General features: G+C 22.3%; 3 protein-coding genes across 3 annotated transcripts; all 3 read right to left on the reverse strand.

The window, feature by feature from the left end:
• Positions 1-4,543: 4,543 nt before the first annotated feature.
• Positions 4,544-5,897, reverse strand: PGO_020030 (variable surface protein; the record flags this gene model as incomplete). The annotated part of the gene is made up of 3 exons (XM_028685822.1): positions 4,544-4,711; positions 4,839-5,729; positions 5,868-5,897. The coding sequence occupies 3 exons, from the start codon at positions 5,895-5,897 to the stop codon at positions 4,544-4,546; spliced, it is 1,089 nt and encodes a 362-aa protein (XP_028541623.1).
• Positions 5,898-12,839: 6,942 nt separating this feature from the next.
• Positions 12,840-14,226, reverse strand: PGO_020040 (variable surface protein; the record flags this gene model as incomplete). The annotated part of the gene is made up of 3 exons (XM_028685823.1): positions 12,840-12,983; positions 13,138-14,064; positions 14,200-14,226. The coding sequence occupies 3 exons, from the start codon at positions 14,224-14,226 to the stop codon at positions 12,840-12,842; spliced, it is 1,098 nt and encodes a 365-aa protein (XP_028541624.1).
• A 4,853-nt stretch (positions 14,227-19,079) lies between these two features.
• Positions 19,080-20,589, reverse strand: PGO_020050 (variable surface protein; the record flags this gene model as incomplete). Its single annotated transcript, XM_028685824.1, has 3 exons — positions 19,080-19,244; positions 19,408-20,376; positions 20,533-20,589. The coding sequence occupies 3 exons, from the start codon at positions 20,587-20,589 to the stop codon at positions 19,080-19,082; spliced, it is 1,191 nt and encodes a 396-aa protein (XP_028541625.1).
• Positions 20,590-20,888: the final 299 nt, after the last annotated feature.

A 20,888-nucleotide genomic window follows, 5' to 3' on the forward strand; every position in this document is an offset into this window, starting at 1 on the left:
ATCAATATACATTAAGTATAAATGTTCAACGATGTTCCTACCTATGCGTCAAATTTGAATGAATAATTCAGTTGTAATTCAAATAACATAGTTAAAATATATACCCAAAAGTTAAGTCTTCAAAAAAATATTTGTAATGCTTTTAAGATAATTCATTTTGAAATGTGAAAAATAGATAAATAAATAAGTTAATAGAAAATATTCTTAAATCATGATCATGAAAATAAAATATCGATCAATAAAAGCAAATTCTAGAAAGAATAAAAAAAACAAATTTATAAAAATTGAAATATAATTATTGAAAGCGCTATACATAGAATATATAAAAGAGTTAAATATATTACAAACAAAAAAGGTACTTACTATCGTGCATATGTAATATAAATTAATTAAAAATAATTATTAATTAAACTAGAATTATCCAATATATCCCTATAATTTCGATAGATATGCTAAGAGGTGTTACAGTTTTTAATTTTTCATTTCTTCAAGTTCACATTAATTTTTTTCGAAGCATTGTTCAATATTAGTAAAATATTCAAACAAAGATAAAAAAAAATATATAGTGATTATGTAATGATGAAAAAATCAGTGTAATGGATAATAATAACTCAATTACACAATGAATAGTGTTTAGGAACTCATAGAATTAATCATAAACATATCGATATTTTAATATTATAGTAAAACATTATGTGATAGTTTTACATTTATTGAGTATTTCAAATAATAACATGAATAAAGTTTATTCTTTTTTTTAAAAATCAAAATTCTTTATCATAACGTATGAACACATTATAAAAACACATGACATATTTGTATATACTATATGTAACTAAGAAAAAAAAAATATATAATTATATTCACATAATTTATACAACCAAATATAACACATAATACTGAATTATTTAAAAATGAAATATGCAAAAAAAAAAAAGTTTACTATGGATAATAAAAAAACACATAAATATATTGAATAGTGGAAAACGTGACTTATAAAAATAAATGTAAAATTGACATAAGGTAAATGATTTTTATAATCATTATTTTTATCTATTATTTTTTAAATATTATAATTATTTCCAATTTTTCTAATAAAATATATGTATATAATAGAGCATCTTAAATTGTGTATTATCATATGGTCACTAGCGCAATACAGGAGCATTTGAAGATCTTCATCGAATTTTTAATTTATCTAAAGAGTTTAATGATTTTTAAATATTATCCTATACTTATAAAATGTTATCATCTGGAAAATTATGTGCATTTTTGTTTCATACATTCTTGCACGTATACAATTTTGTAAATTATTGTCTAAGAATAATTTTACAATTTCAACTATAAAATATTTTGCGTTAATAACTTGTTTAATAGATAACTAATAGCTATTATTGAATAAAATAAATCTTTAAATATGATTAAAAATGAAATATATTAACGTATTAAGAATTATATATTTTACATGCATAATATATATTCAACAAAATCAGAGATTAATTATAAAATTGTATATACTCCATCATTTCCTAAAAAAATACACATATATTCAACAAATATTGTTAATACAATAACTTTTTAACTGAAAAAAATAAGAAAATATTTTACTCCTTTTCTTGCACATAATAAGAAATGAAATATAACAATTACAATGTATTATAACTATACACGTATTATTAACATATAAAAAGTAGAGTAAATATTTTATTATTATTATTGTGTGTCTAAAATTCAAAAATTACATAAATTCTAGAATAAATACTACCAATGAATAAAACATAATAAAAATTTTTTTTGACCTTTCTTAAATTTTAAAAATGTTTTTGTATTATTAAGTACTTAAACAAAAGTAGATATAATATTAAAAGTAAATATTTATTAGTTTATAATAAATTTCATGTTCGTCATTACGCAATGGTGTGAACAATAATAAATATGATAAAAAATTAGTCATTTATTTTTCTATTTATTCAAAAATATTTTTTTTTATACATTTATTTAAAATATCATGATCCTAAATAATCGCCTGATATTTTAATTAACGTAAGGAATGTAATACCTTAAAATATGCATGTATATTTTTCATATTTTAACCCAATTATACCACTTACTTTATGGAATCATTGTTAGAATGTATGATAGATTTAATTTCTTTTGTATTTTTATAGATCCAAATCACATAAAAAATCATTATTCATTATTCATATTATTTCTAAATATTAATTTCACACGAAAATGTATGTATTAAAAAATGTACTTTTTCAAATGTATCAAAGATATATATATAAATTATAAAACGTACTAAATAAAAAATACATATAACTTCTATTTAGATATATATATCAGATAAACGTCTTTGTACTATTATTTTCCTTATCGTAAAGTTGTATTATATTTACTTGATATACTATAATATAGTCTCAAATATAATTGGAAAAAATTTAAATAACATATAATTACATATTATATATATTAATTCACTTCTGATAATACAATTTATTATAAATCATAAATAAATATATCATTATTGTAAAAATTTATCTTGTAAATGCAATAATTTATGTAAAAAAGAAATTAATATAAGTATACTCATTAAAAGTGAAAAAATATAATTTTTATTATATTTATTGTAACATATATAGTTATTAATAATAAAATATTATGCTTACAACCATTTACCACTCTAATAGTATTAATTACTTAAAAAGAAAAATGATATCACATAAGGAAGTATTAAATTAACATTTTTTAATATGCTTGGTGTAATGACATATATATAATATTCACCTTGATATATTAAAAGAAATTATGACAGTTGTAATTGTTATAGATTTATATCAATAATATATACAATAATATTTTTTACTCATAAAATAGCATGTGTAAATATAGATATATTTACCAAGTATAAAAAATAAAATTTGATCTTATGGGAGAGTTACATTCACAACACCAAGGAACAAATAAATTGTATTTAACAATTAAATTATAATGTTATAAAAAATATTTAAACCTATATAGCATTTACTAAATCACTAAAGAAATACAATATTCCAGTAAAATGTAAAATCAACGAAAATTTGGTGCTATACCAAGAATATACAATAGTAACAAATAATAAAAAATACATGCCTATATTGTATATTTAAAGTATTATAAAGGAAAATATGAAAATAGTATAAAAGTGGTTTAAAATATTTATTTTTCTGGTATATATATATTCTAATTAAATTTAATATATATATGCAAATAATGCAAGTTTTATATTCGACGATTTAAGTATTAATAAAATATCTCTATGAGTGGTACATGATAATGTGATTCCTTTAATTATTAATTAAAATTAGAAGAGTATTTATGTATTATATTTATTTGCTCTATATATAAAAATTTGTACTGTTTACTGGTATTTTAAAAAATGTTCTCTCTAACACATTATCGTTATACAAATTATCCTGTATAAGGTCAAAATTTACATATAACAATAATAGTTACTTAATAAACTTTTTTAGTTTCATGTACTAGAATTGTTCTCTATATATTTAAACCATAAATATTACTAAAAAAATTATGTATATAACTAGAAATGTTTCCCACATATTTTTATTTAACTCTGTATTGAATTATTATAAATTATGCTGAAGCACTATAATACTAAAAATATTTTTTAAATTGCAATTATTATGTATATTAAATTTGTATATGATATAATACACTATTATAAGGTGTTCAAATGTTACTAAATTTGTTGTGATTTTGTTTAATTGTATTATAGGACACATAGTAAATATTTATTTGTCCTCAATATGCTATCTCTTTTTTTTAATGAATGTTACTAAAGTGTCATATGTATAAGATTAATAATTTCATGTATTAAAACATGAATATATATCTTATATTTTTCATTATAGTATTAATATATTTCCATTTGTACTATACTAGTTTTTAATTATATTTTTATATTATACTTCAAACTTCAATATTTTAAATATAGAAGATATTTAAAAACATAATTATTCATAATAATTATACTTATTTAAGCATTTTTTCCAATATAATATACTAGGTTATGTTACATTAATTTTTTTGTCATAATTCATTCTTTTTGATCTTATATTTAATACACATGTGTCAATTTATTGTTTTAATCTGATAAAAAAATATATATATCCTTGCATTTTAATATTAATTTTCAATAATAGTAGCTGAAATGTTGAACAAAAACATACCTGATTCTATCTATTTCACCATAATATATAATATCTGTCAATGTATTTTTATATTATATTAATTTATTGGATTTTTTGACAATAACTATAAGTATAACTCATTATATGGATATATTATACAATTAAAATTTATTTTTGTTACATTGTAGCATAAAACACTTATGAAATATTTTACAAAATTTTATCATTCTTTTTATATATCTTATTTAGAAAGTTCTATTATTTGTTTCTTTCCAAATTACAGAAATAATATCCCTTAATTTTATTCAGTTTCCAAAGAAAACCAAGTTTAATTCTTTTAATGTGTTATATGATTATTCGTAATCCATTGAACTATAAGCTATTCCATTCCTCTTATTATTTAAATTTCTATATGTCTTATCAAATGAGTCTATTATGTTGGAGTGGTCATTATTTTGTTTTCTCCTTAGTTTCCATAACTTCCTTATACCTCGTATTAAATATGATCCATAATTAGTGTACTGCAATTAACGTGACAATATGATATTTTTATTAATATATAATAAAATTAGTACATATTTTTTTTATATCATGTGTTATATGTATTAAAATAAAATATTTGTTTAATAAAGTAAATTTACTTTTTACCTTATACAAAATGAACATAATTATTAATGACGCAAAAGATGAGACAAACATTCCTGTGCCTATCCCAGTTTCTCGCTCCTCTCCTATCTGCGCCTGTATCTCTGCGCCTATCTGTGTCTCTTCTTCAATCTCATGCGGTGCTTCTGCTGTTACTTGTTTCTCTGCCCCAGTCTCACGCAGTGCTTCTACTGTTATTTGTGTCTCTGTCACTTCCATTGTTCTCTTGGGGGTAGCCGTAGATTTAGGGCGATTATAGCATCCACTGAATCTTTTCTTATGTGTATCATAATCACGTTTAAATTCTTCTAATACCTCACGAATGCTCAGGTTTTGATCATTTTTTAATCCTTCTAAAACTTCATCACATATTCCAATAGAAACCTTTGCTCGTTGGCATGTATTATTATTAGATGCATTGCTAAGACTTTTTAATACTTCCAAATGACCATATAGTTTATCCAGATCCATCATTTTATTAAATGTATCATGACTGATATCTTCAATGTCCTTTACATACTTTTCACATATAATAGGAACATCTATTCTTTTTGTTTTGAGATTTTTTATTCTCAATTGTTCATAACAACTCTTCGTTGTTTTGCACGAACCACCATATTTATACATTAAATCTCTTAGTCTGTAAAAGAAATATTTACAACTTCCTCCTGCATTAAAGTCTGAATGATCTCTTTTTTTATCATTTATATGCTTTAAATAAAAACATAGTACGTGGCATGATTTATGAAAGTCTGTGAAATTAGAAGCTTCTATTCTTTTGTTATAGTCACTGCACACCGCTGAATATTCAGTAAGATAGGGTCCTCTCAACCAACTCCAATTAAACGAACCAAAATCATTTCTGCTATGTGGATATATGTTTTTGTAGTCAAACTAAAAATGAAAATATAAGGTGTGCAATAAAAATAAGTGATATTTTCAAAGTAACAACTATTTCTTTATTTAAACAAATTGAAATCCTTTAAAATTACATAATATAAATTAAAAAAAAAAATTTAAATAAAGGCGTACCTTATCATTAGCAACTCCCCCTTCAGCCATATTTTTTATATTAAAATATATAAAAATAATTTTTCTATTTTACTTATAATAATTTTTTATACGTTAAATATATAATAAAGGTATATAATTAGGTTTATATAAATATCTTACACATGAATGATTCAATTTTTAAAAAATTTTTTACAATTTATATTTTTATGTAAGTCTTCATATACGTTGTGCTGCAGTAGTAATAAGCATTTATGGTTATAAATGCATTTTTTTATATAAATATATAATAAGAAAAGTGTATTTATATTCTCTCAATTATAAAATAATATGTGGCAGATAATACTTTTTTAATATATTATACATATGTCACTATTATAATAAAATAGTTATACATATAAGAAACTAAATTGTATATAGATACATGTAGTAAAAGATTTTACTCTAGCATATTAATATATATTTCTTTAGCTTCAATTAATAATTGGATATAAATATAAAATCTCTACGTTTACGCCTTATCCTTCGAGACTTAATATTAACATTGCTGCTATATATAAAACAATGGGAACCACGCGTATTTATTTAGCATAATCAATATAAATTGTAAATCCAATAAAGTAAATATAAGAATTATTTAATCTAATATAACTTTTAATATTATTATATTATTTAATGCAATATCATCTTACAATTGTATTCATATATATATAATACTTTTAACTTATGTATGTATTTATCATAATTTATTTTATCATATATATGTCATGACCCCTGAGTTAATGCTACTATATATGTAAATTTAATAAAAAAATAAATGTCAAATAAATGTATTATATACATAGGTTTTAATAATTTTACTTTTTTATCATATGTTATATCAAAAAATATAAATGTTATGTATTCTGATAATCTAATATACATGTAAAATGATTATTAATATATAGTGAATACATATATTTATGTCCTATGTAATTATTAAGATAAAAATAATTTTTACTTTATGTTATTTTATTTTTTTTTGTGACTTCAATCATTTAAAATTATCGTTTCTCATTATCCCATTAGAAAAATTTCGAGTTTTCAATGAGATATTTCATGCCATATTTTCTTCATCGTATATGTAAAATTCAACGTAGTTTTTAATATTTTTTCGTTTATTGAGCTTACTACATAAAAATTTTGTTATATATAGTGCTTATTTCTTGTATGAATTATTACTTAATATTTAACTACATTAACTATGTGTATAATAAATATTTTCCTAGATAATCCTTTATAATCAAGTGTGAAATTAGCTTAGTTTTTATTAATATGTACATTTATAGGAAGAATTATTTATTTATTACTAATTTAAAAAATATTTTATAAATATTTTATAAATAAATTATTACTAAATTATAATACTTAATTATTGTGACATAGAAATTTTATAAGCGTTATGCTATTTTAATTACTTCGTAAGTTTTACCATTCTAGGGCATATTCATTACATTATATATAATAGCAAAATTTTATAAGTATTTATTCACTTTGTACTGTTTAAATGTCCTTTTCATTTTATTTATAACATTTTTGGATATCATTTTTTTTATAATATATACGATCATGAATTTGTTAAAAGAATAGGTGTGATATTATTTCAAATGAATTGTGTTATAATATAAATTTAATTGTGCATAAATAACGAAGAAAAAAACATATTCATTAACCTTTTTTTTTCTTCACCACAAATAATTAAATCATAAAATATAACTTATTAATTCACAAATATTATATAAAATAATATTTCTTTTAAAATTAATACTAAACAAAGATAATTCTCTAAAATGAAACATATATTACCATTTTAAAAAATGGAACATAATATATACAAATATAATAAAATAATACATTAATTTTACAAAAAAAGAAACTATACCTTATTATATTTTTTTCATTCTAAAGATGTCCTTTTATTATAATGTTCGTATACATTTACATTTATATCTGTTTTAGATAACACAAAATTAGGAGATATATTGTTAAGGGCTATTACTAATAATATTATAGGATATGTTATTTTCACATTTATTAGAAGGTCTAATTAGAAATACTCGTACATTTATTAATATAACATTCATTATATACTAATTAAGGTAATCACAATTTTTTCTTTTTCTTTTGTATATCCAGGGTTATAATGGAGTAAACTAATTAATATGCTAAAAATACAAAATATAATATATTTATGTTATTAAACTAAATTGAAACTGAAAAAATTGTATCATTTAGCATCAAAAGTATAATATAAACACATTATTTACATTATATATCTGAAAACCATGACGAATAGTTCAAATATCTAAAAATAGCACTCAATAGAGCCTAATACATAAAAAACTGGATGTTCCCTTTAGCGTATCATATCTACATTCCTTCCCTATTTCGTTATGTTTTAATCCATGATATATATCCTCTTTATGCTTGTAATATATTTTAGCATTTTATTAGTTGATAATTGTTTCAACTATTTTCATGCTATTTTTTTTCTTTATGTTTTCGATTAAAAGCTCATTTTAAACATATATAATTTTAATGTATAGTAGATAAGTAACATTTATAGCAATAAACATAACTAATATATTTTAAATTCATGGAAATTTATATTTTTTTATCTTTTAGCAATGTACTGTAAAGGTGAGCCTATTTTGTGTTCCTCTTACAGAACGCGATTTTTTTGATATTTTTTAATACTTTATTAATTATATTTCAGTTATATTACTTTCTAATACAAACATATATCTTTTAATTTTTGTTCCAGTTAGTATATTTAAACAAGAAGAAAAAAATATATACTATTTTTTTTTAAGGAGTATTGTTATTTACAAATACAAAAATATTATCCTAAAAATATGTATAAAGATATGTTGAAAAAGTTATATTTATATATAATTGTTTGTTGTTTGAGAAACTATTTTTAACTTATATTATAATAAACGGAAATTTAATATTTCTAATCCGATTAAACTTCATATGTTGTATCAAGAATAATCAATCATTTTTTTATTCTTGACTTATTGACAGGGTTATTAATTGAATTTGTGCTTCTTCCGTACCTACTTAACAACTTTTAAATTATGTTCATTTTCTGTAGTTATGCTTGTTCTAAATTTATGATTTCCCTTAAATATTATAGCATGAGTTGTATAATTCAAACTACAACAATCGATTTTTTTCAATATCTTATTTCTTGTGGAGAAATTGTAAAATTATAGTTAAAATTAGATTTGATATTATTACTAAGCATTTTATACATTTTCATAAGATTGTATCTTATATAATTAATCCGATTAACGACAGGAGAAGAATTATAGCGTTCCAGAAGATTTTCGATGGTGATACTATATTAATTACTTCGACTTAAATAGCACATTATTTTAGTATATATATATTTATTATCATAATTATTTTACTTTTTTGTGCCATGCTATATTGTATTTCTCTTTATTGTTCCATGGCTTAATGTCTCAATATTGCACTCCCAAAATATGAAGTAAAAATTCTTTTACCTTTTTTAAACTATATATGCTCTTATATAATTTAAATTTCTAAAATATTTAATACTAAGTATATAACTATATATATGTTGTTCCAGATTTATGCATGCTTAAAATTTATTTTTATATTTGTCCTTCCACATTATAATGTTGTTGTAATTATTGTATATAACTAGTCGTAAAACATGTCTAAAATGAACTTTTTTTCTCTCCCTATTTCAATTCTGCACCCTTTCTAAGGTGACAATCTCGAAACTTCATCAACCTTCTACATCTAAAAACTCAACAAAATACATAAAAATATACAAGTATAGGCATAAATTATTTATTGTATTCTTAATGATAAAATAAAAAATATTCTTAAAATGCGAATTGTATTATACTCAATTTGATTTTTACTACTTACATTTCATCACTTTAAACGTGATAAAATAAAAAAATATACATATAAATATATTCAAATATACAGATAATGATGTGGATTATATATTTAACGCTTTATCCGAAATAGTAAGCATTAATAATAGAGCGACGTGCGTACCGTGTCAAGTGTTGTGAGAATCATTTCTGCAATTAAACATAAAATTATCAAATGATTAAAGGATACGTGTTCATATAGTGTTATGTTATGTACTATATGCTGTTCAGTTTTTTTATAAAAAAAAAGTAGCATTTAAAAATTATATATATTTTTTTGTAATATTAACATTTATTTTTTGTATATTAATATGTGGTTATTATATTTTTTATCTACCATGCCACATAATTATCCAGCAAATATCTGAAAAAATATAATATATTCTTACATATATTTTATTTATAATAAAAATTTGTATTCTAATTTATATACCTTTTCCTTAATACCTATAGTTAATACGTACATAATAGAGGACATTTTTATGGTAGTTTTTATTTTTAGTAAAATATTGTGTATATCCGAAAACCACTTCACCCAATGTAAACATATATATTTTAATATATTTACTTGATTTAAAATTGTTACACGTTAATAGGTTTATTTATATTCTCAAGGTACCATGACTAAGTAAAAATTTCTTGCATATATTTTGTCATTTCTTTTTAATATGATATGATTAAAAACGTTTACTTCTATGGGTGCATTATTTATGTGTATTAAATGAATTCTTTTATCATATCTGTGCCTATAATATATAGTATGCTACTTATATAAAAATTTCATAGGCTAATAACGTTGTCCTTTGTTGTTTACTATTTCTCTTTGCTTTCTTATTATTGTACTATTTGCCTAATTTTATTGTATAAAAAAATTTATATAACTATATTACATATAATTTTCGTACAATATTTTTAGTCTATTCTTTTCCACATCATATAAAAATTAAAAATTATTGTATTATCGTAGCTGTATTACAACTCCATGTGATTTAGCAGGCACTAAGAACATAGATACCTGTGAGATGTTTAAATTGATAATATTGTTATAACAGTAATAATGAACCACATTCGGTATATTTTGTATGTTTTCCATAACAATACTGTGTGTAACTACAGATTTTATGTGTATATTTAAACTCTTTAAACTCACTAGAATTGGGGAAATCTAGCTTAATAGGAAGTAATAGGCATATCAGAAGTGCTAGTAAAGAGTACATATATGGAGAAAGAATAATATACCTTAATTAAATATAATGTTAAAAAACTATTAGGAGTTATGTCAATGTGATTAAACAGGCTGGTAAAACATTTTTAATATTTCTGTCATAATAATAATCCAATTTGACATGCCAAATATAATTATGTGAGTAGTTTATAAAGTACATGTTAAATTATAAAACATATTTACGAAAAATATTTTCTGCCAAAAAGCTAACTGCTTATGTAATTGTATGAAGTGCTGCTTTCATAGAACTGATTTGTATCATCTCACCTATTATCGAAATTTTATATTTAGGATATCATAAAATAAATAAGGCGTAAAGAATAATTTTCACAAATCCCTATATTTGATAATAAAAAAAATAAAAGTACACAAATTGCATCATAAGAATCAACATATTATTCTAATATTTTAAATCAATTTACTTTATGCTGAATGTCTAAAAATGTATTATGAAAAAATATATATAATATGTGTAATACATAATCATTTTATGTGTTAATACTTCTAGTGGTTCCCTTAATCAATTATATATCATTAATATGTGAGTTTAAATAAATAAGTGTTTATTATACTTCATCAAGTATAAAACTTATATACTATACTCTAAATGAGCATGATTCAAACATATGAATTTATTTATATAGTTAATTATTAAAATTTCATTTTTTTATTCATTTTTTAGTGTAACTTTGCATGTGCATATTAGATAAAAACCTAACAAATCTTTGCACGTTAAGCATACAAATTAATAAAAGTGTAGTATACCTCATCAGTTGCTACGTTACTAATGATTATTAATTATTACAACATATTTCGTATTATATTACATATTATAAAGTTGAATTATATTTAAACTAACTCAAAAATGCATTCCCAAATTTAGACTATTTTTCACAATTACCACAAACATATAGGCTACTATTATTAATGAGAAAGAAAAATTTAAAATGATTTGCAATTAAAAAATTATATTGAAAAAAAATATATTGAACTTATTTTATAAACATAATTTAATCACAAATTTAAAAAAGTATCATATATGGAATTATACAGAAATCACAAAAAAATAAGACAGTATATTTTTATTTTGCATGTTATATATAACGGAATCATTATATAAAATGCATACTAAAAAAAATATATCCCTTCTCTTTTACAGTTATTTAATGTACTCTAGAGATCTTCCTCAATCCATTTTACCAAGTGTAATGTTATTTTAAAGGAACTTTCCATAAATAATTTTCTTACGATTCAAAGGATGTTTCATATCATTCTTTCACATTTTTCAATATTATTCTTTTTTGCTTCGTATTACAATTCCTTGTAAAGTCTTCTATTCTACCATTACACAAAGATTTATCTATTTCTACCATCCTCAAAATACGCTGGATTTAGTCCTATTTAACCAATATATATTTAAAATTTCAACATTGTTGTCATAATAATAACATCATTTGTTATTATATATACAACATAGGTCGTTATATGCTTGTTAATTATTGATATGTTATTTAACACATTTGATTGCCTGTAAATTGTGTACACATTATGCCGTTTACTACGTTTTTTTTATGTTTCTATTTAATTATTTTTAAACCCTCTTTTAACTGTGTTTATTAACTATTATAAACAATATCTACTTTTTCATTATATATTATTTAATTTTAAAAACTGCATCCATTGTATTTCACCAATTCATGATCTCTTCATTTTTGTCAGTAGTGAATCCTTATGAAGCATTAGCATTTTATACTATCCAAACAAATGTTATACATTTCTTTCACTTTATGCGCTTAATTATCAATAAAAATATCAAATGGTATGAGGAATAAAATAATGTAACCTTCTTCCAGAATCTAATAATATATGTTCCGAATCATAATCTGATAAATCATCATTTATGTCATTATAGTAATTATTTGCAAACTTTTTTTTCATGGATTTTGTTTCACGTAACTTTGATCCAAAGAATGTTGACTAATTAAAAAAGGAAAACACGAAACATGTAATGAATACAATTTTTAACTAAAATTAATTGAATAAAATATTTAGACTTTAATTCCTTTTTTGTGTTTACCCTATAATAAAAAAATAAAAAGAGAGATGTCACCAGTACTGTAGAAACTATTATAAAGCGATAGAAACTATTTGAGTTCATCATATTATATATTGTTAAAATAAAATTAAAAGAATTAGTATTCACTTCACTTGGTGTAGGTTCAGTGTTATGTAAGGTGTTTACTGCTTCTTCTCCGATTTTAAAAGTCATACTTTGATATTCTTTAGTACCTTCAGAAGAATGTCTTGCTGATTCTGACATATCAACATGAGTACCACCAATCGAATGAGAAGACCCAGCTGACTGTTGCGTTACAGTTATCTCAACTGGAACTACTGGTATATCCTGTTTTTCTAAAACCTGAAGCTGTGCTTTTAATTTAGTTAATAATTCAGAGGGATTGTACTTTTCTTCACATCTAATGTAAGCTTTACAGTAATCATACTCAATGTCTCCATCATAACAACAGTTATATTCTTTTTCAATATATATTGGAGAAATATAGGTAACAAGCTCTATATATTTTTGGCATTCATCAATACTAGACTTTTCGCAATTAATCCGATCAAAATTTTCAAAATAATCATGCAAATCTTTTTCTTTTTTCCAAACACTTACATTTCCTGATGGATAACATTTGCATGCATCCTCCTTCAAATCATTTAAACTAATTTCTGTTATTAAATCAAAAAAACTAGCAATAACAACATCGGTATCCATAGCATTCGTAATAGTAAAATTTTTCCCTAATTCTTCAAAGAACCAATGCTGAAAATAATAACAACTGGATTTACGATTCTCATCACCTTTCAAATCAGATATAGCTCTTAAGTTTTTTAATACCTTTTTACAAAATCCTTTAATCCCATCCTTGGAAGTTGGAATTTTTGTGCAGTCCCCCTTTTCATCAGTTAAATTGCTTCCATTATTTAATTCTTTATATTTTTCATACGATGGAAAGTTCGGTAGCATTGCTTCCTGATAATGTAGTACCGAATATAAATAGCGTTACATAAAAATATGAGGTTTTTAATGCACATATCTTTAGACCTCTTAATATTATAAATAATATTAAAATAATATGCAATTGAAAGAGTGAAAACGTAAATATACCCAATTGTTAGAGTCCGAAGGTCCCATCCTCTCAAAATAAGATTACGGAACCAAGTAACTAATTTTGTGGAATGATAGATATATTTCGGACAAATGTAAGTATACTCCACTTTTTCTCATTATTACAAGTGTCCATAATTAACATTGCGAACTAAATATTTGTTCCAAAATTTTTTTTTTTTCATTGGAATTTCGGATACTGCAATTGTAATGCAACACTCGGTAAACATATTTTTTATAAAAAGGAAAAAAATTGAAATACAAAGCAATTTTAGAATAATCAATATGCTTGATTAAATCTATATAAAAGTTATACATAAAATGTTTTCCCCTAACTGTACGGCTAAATGTAATATCTCAAAAGCATAGAGAAGTTTTGCTTGAAATATTACGCTTCAACATAAAGTAGTAGAGAACTATATTTTGGTCTTTGAATAAATTAGCTTCTACATTTGTAAAAATATAATTTCCATTTTATATGTGCTTTCATAACACATAATTCTGCTGAAAATATTAACATACCACAATAGATATTAAAATAAATAATTAAAAATTTTTATGGAAAATACATAAAAAAGCTGTAAAATATTGACATAAAGGAATAAATATTGTATGCTAATAATATTATAGAAAAATGTTCTTATATAGATGAATTACTAAAAAAAATTCATTATAATTTTGAGATTATTCCCTTATAATTAATCATTGAAAATATGAAATATAGGCTTCAGGAAAATATAACTTAAAAAAAATAAAAACTTCTTATATTCATTACTTTTTTTTATTCTTAAATCAATATTTATTATCCTTGTTTACATATACTTCATCATGTGTATATTTATTCTGTAATACTAATATAGGTTTATATTTTTAAGTAAAACATATGTTATATCACTATAAATCTAACCCTTTCATAAATGAGCTACAATATTATATCAATTATAACGAAAAAAATACACCTAATATATATCATTAAAAAATATACTATTTATGCGTAATTTAAGTGAAAAGCAATTTATTATATATGTATTTGTAGTTAGGCTTTGCTGAAATTTACATCCAAAACTATGTTAATTATAAAATGTGTTAATTATATGTTAATTATATAAGGGAAAACATAAACACAGTGTCCCAAGAAAGTATATTCTACACATAAAGTATGATATATAAAATAATTGAAATAAATCATTTATAATAAATAGTTAAGGTAAAGGAATAAATATAATTTTTAAATGATATTCATATTTCTTTCACATAATATATGTGACTCTACGCAGTGTTATATCATTATTTCAAAATAAACAGATATGGAGGAACGCAGAAGAATAATCACTTATAAGATTTTCATATCATTTCAGAGAACATCTATTAATGAATAAGTAGAATAAAAAAAACATGCGTTTTTCTTTTTCTCAAAGAACAACACATCAATAATATACATATCAAATCATTTTGTTTTCCGCTAAATTACCCAATTATGTTGTTCTGGTACAAAATAAGCAAATATTTTTTAACCACTTTTCTCATCCTCAAATAGTTATGTCTATCATACCTTTTGATATTCATTTATATCCTATGTATTTAGCTTATTTATTTCTTCCATAAATTCGTAAGGAAAATATTTTTTTTTATGTAATTGTTATTTTCTAAATTATAGAAAAATAATATTCATTTTTAGTTAACCAAGCCGGAAAAATAAAATAAAATAATAAAATAATGGCATTATTTTGTATCTGCAATTGTAGGAGACTGTCAAATAGAGTACCTATATAAATCCAAATATTTTGAAAATAATAACTTTTTTCATTAAAGAATTAAATACAATTTTATAAATTAAATAATTTATAGTATTTATTGTTTCATTCATTTAATTATATTCTATTCTTTTTGTAAAGCGTCCTAAAAAGGTTTAGTTCCTATAATAGCTAAAGCTGCAGAATAAATAGGATTAACTAAAAAATCAAATAATTTTAAACATTAGTTCAAATTCTTGCAAAAAATAAATATTTATAATTTTTTATATGAAACAGTATTTTTCTACAGACAAATATTTTATGGGTTCATGTGTAACGATTTAATATATGCCTTAACACAAACTACGCTTTGTTTTTATCAAAAATAAAAATAATTTTTATTTTATGTTTTATAAATAAAATTAAGCTATATTTTAATGGTTTAAATTATATAGAATTATAATATTCCATATAAGTGCATTCATGTGTATAATGAATATTTTTAATTTTACCATTTTGCGAAGACATATTAAAACTGCTTGTTTCTAGTAATAATTGTAATAGGACTTATGTTAGTCTAACCCCGAATTTAACTGGCCATATTACTAATAACTGATGAGTTAGCTATAAAAATTTATAAAAATATATGCACAATTTATAAATACACTACACAAACTCTTGTTTAATTGTGTTCATACCATTACATATTGGTATATCCTTATTTTGCCTAAATAATGCATAATGATTTCATTTGTTGAAAATGTGAAGAATTAGTATAAAATATGAACACATACTAATAAAGCTTGTGCCCATGATTTATTATTCGAATAATAGGCTTCTTTTTAACCAAAGTTATGAAGAGTTTTTCTCATAAATTATACTATATATATATACGTGTATGTATATATAATACATGTTATTTCTTTTTTTCTACTTTTACATAATTCAGTAACAGATTGCACAGTATGTGTTACATCATTTTTGCGAGCATTAAACTATGGTTTGTGTTCTAAAAAATTATATTCTCGTATGCAATTTATCGCTAAGTTTTCATGACTATACAAAAGAAGCTACATTTTTACATTTAATTCCTGTTTTGATAATATCTCCAATTTTTATTCAATTAGGATGTAGTTACCACCAAAAAATTTTAGTAGAATATTTTAAACCCACAAATTTGTTCCATAAACTTCTTAAATTTTAAGTTTAACAATTTTCTGATTTGAGATAATTAATTTCGCTTAAGAAATTAAATGTTATAATATTTTGTATCTCCTTAGTAACATAGTTACCCAACTTCAGTCCTATCCATTCAGTATGTGTTCTTAGAATGTCTATAACACATTACTAATTCTGTTTATTCCAGAATTAATTAAAACATGTTAAACTTATTTCTAAAATATACCCTAACCGAAATAACACGCACAGAAAAGTGCAAACTTCTGTGCTAATTTTTTTGCTCTTTTACTTTTTTATCAACTTCACAACAATATAAATATAATGCATAATGTGATAAAAGAACAGTCCAATCTATTCCAACGTCTTTTCTAACATATTTATAGACATGTTTTAACTATGTTACTTTTTGCATAGTGCAAATAAAATTATTTTTTATAATAAATTTTCACAAAATGTTTAAATTTTATATGCACAACACTCATTAGCTATTCTCATTCTACTGTGTCCCCAAAATAGGAAATATATTAATGAATATTTTTCCATTTTTACAAACCGTACGTGCAAAAATGTTAAAAATAGCATTATTGTGTGTTCAAAAAGGATAGTGCTCAAATTTTTTAATTTCGAACAAATTAAGTCAAAATTTTACTCTTATAATTTAAAAAGTAAACAATTTATTTACATAAAATAACGACAATCATGAGTGTTCCATTTTTATGAAGACATATATAATCCCTAATTAATGTTAACTTATAGATACAAATAAACATTTACGTGATTGTAATAGCCCTTTTTAAAATGTCTTTCTTAACCAGCTTAACACTCGTTTATGTAAAAATATGATTTATTTTGTTATTAGCAAAATGTTAATGCGGAAAATTATTTAGGTTGCTTAATATTTCATAAATATTATTTACAAAATGTGATAATATAATTATAAAAAAAGATAAATAAACAATACATTTTTAAGAAATAGTATTTTTATGAAAACGTATCATTAGACAAATGTATAAATCAATATAATTAAAAGTTAATATCCTTTATTTAATTCTCAAAAATAAAAAAATGAAAATAAAGTGTGTATATTTTAATTCACAAAATGAATAAATAAAAAATGCATGCAACACTTTTATAAACGTTTAAAAATATTAAGAGATAAACAAGTACACAAAGTTTGATTATTATGTAAATTTTTACAATAAAAATATAGGTATTTTATTTTTTGTTCATATAACAAACTTGTATATATATTAATTTTTTTACATATTCTTTGTATTCTCCTTTCCTATAAGTATAAAATTTTCTACACTCTATGTGTTTTGTTTCATATATCGCACATTTCTTAATGACATTACTTTTAACATTTAATAATTGTTCTGAAACCACATGAAATTTATAGAAAATATTGAATAAATTTATCCAGGTGTAATTCATCTTATAATTACAATTTCTTATATGGCACATTCCTGATAAATAACGCTTTAATAACTGTCTCTATTTTTACAGATGATAAAAAATTACATTTTTTAAGAAAAAACTTAAGTGGTACTCATGTTCTCCATTAACAAAAATGTTTATAAGATTTGGCTCATATAATAACGTACATATATTGGAGGGTTTTGTATATTCTTCTGTATTCAACCTCATATATATTGCAACTTTTCAATTATATTTCACCATTAACTTTTTGTTCATCTCATTTAGATGGGTAAATACTTCAAATTTTTAACAATGGTGTGTTTTGAACTAAGTAGAGAACATTTTACAAATTTGTTGAGCAATATATCAACAACGTTTGCATTATTATATCTATCTGTCCACATATATACATAACTATATAATATATACATCATTAATTTAAACGTTTTGTTACACGTTTTATAAGTGCTGTCGCAATAGCATATATATTGTTTCCATATTTAGTATACTCACATTCAGCACTATTTTTTGCTATTTTTAGTGTTTGATTTATTGAGAAGAGTACATTACAGTATATGATTCATCAGTTGAACTTGAGATTAAAGATTCATCACTATCAGATAACAACATAATGTCATCATAATCAATATACGGTTTAATTCTTTTCCTAACCTTTGCTCGTGTGCGTAACATAGATCGACCAAGTGGAGTAAACTAACAAATGAATTAGAAAAAAATAAAATAAAAAAAGGTCAAATATGTAATATATATAAATACATACATATATATATATGTATATGTTATGTATATAATGATATTAAAAATAATATTTTTTTTATAATCAAAAGTGTAATACATTCTTATTTTGAAATGAAACTTTTGTGTTTACCTTATATACAATATAAGCAATCAAAAGTGTCCCTAAAAACAAAAGTACGTATGGAAAAATTTTTTCATACGTAAAACGTATTCTTTTCCATGTATAATATAATACCAAGCTGTCACTATTACTCTTAATATATAAAGGACTACCAGGTAACGCATCTTCTGCTTTAGCTGAAAAGGAATTTCCATCAGAATTTTCAGATTCACTCTTATACATGAGATCTTTATACAGACTATCATTCCGTTTAGGTTTTGCTTTTGCCTTTACAAATATTCTGTATACATCACTTAAACAGGGATGTTTATGATATGAAAGTAAAACCTTAAAACTTAAATAAAATGTCAAACTTGATGGACGATACTTCATATAATCATCTATATATCTTTTACAAGCATAATCCTTTACTAAACATGAATCTCTCCAAGTGTAATACACTGGAATTCTTTGTCTAAGATATTCACAATATTTAGTGCAGGCGCTAAACGTGTCATCAAGGATTTCTTTTCTCAACGATTTAAAGTCTTCAAAAAAATCAAATAAATCCTTAAGCTCTTGCAAATAACTCATGTTACTATATAACTTTTCATCCGGATAACATGCAAATTTTTTTTCCTTAAAATCTTTATCAACAGCTTTTTTCCATACATCTTGAAACTTAGAAATTAAGCTTTTTACATCACCAAGTTTTCCATTCTCTTTGAGTTTACTAAACACTTGTTCATATAACCAATAATTTAAGTCAAAACAATGTTTCTTATCAAATTCTCCAGTTTTATCTTCTTCACTGTGTACGAGTGATAAATTTCTAATTAGCTTCTTCAATAAATCATTAACCCAATTATACTTTTCAATAGAATCCTCAAATTCACTGTAATATTCACTAATTATATCTTCATTTACTTCTTCTTTCAAACTTTCGTAAAATTTGTACGACGGTAAGTGCTCAAAATCAATTCTAGGCTAAAAGCTCCAAAAAAAAAAAAAAAAAAAAAAAAAAAGTATTATCATCTAAATAAATATATTCATTTTATAATATTATGTTGATCTCGAAGATCAATAACACATTCAAACATATTCTGTACTAAATATTGTTTAGCAAAAAAAGGGAATGTGTACTGGATCTAGCTCCGGGGTGGGTAGACTAGCTTTCTTTGGTTCAGATGCAGGTGTCATTCTTTAAAAATAATGATAATAATTTATGTTTAATAGATAAGCCATTTAAATTATATAATTGAAAGTCTAATTCTTTTCATGCATAGAGCATTTCTTTTTATTATTAATTTTTAAATTTATATAATAATTTCTTTACGTGAAATACGACCACGTATAGCTAGTGAATGTTTTTATAATAACATAATTCTATAGACTCCTTGGTAACAATTATGTAAAAATAAAAATTTCTCGCATTTTAGTATAAATTATAAAAAAATAAAATTATTCCATAAAACATTTTTTCATAATATATGATAAAT

This window comes from Plasmodium gonderi, assembly GCF_002157705.1.
Source record: "Plasmodium gonderi DNA, contig: Chr02, whole genome shotgun sequence".
Classification (NCBI taxonomy): Eukaryota; Apicomplexa; class Aconoidasida; order Haemosporida; family Plasmodiidae; genus Plasmodium; species Plasmodium gonderi.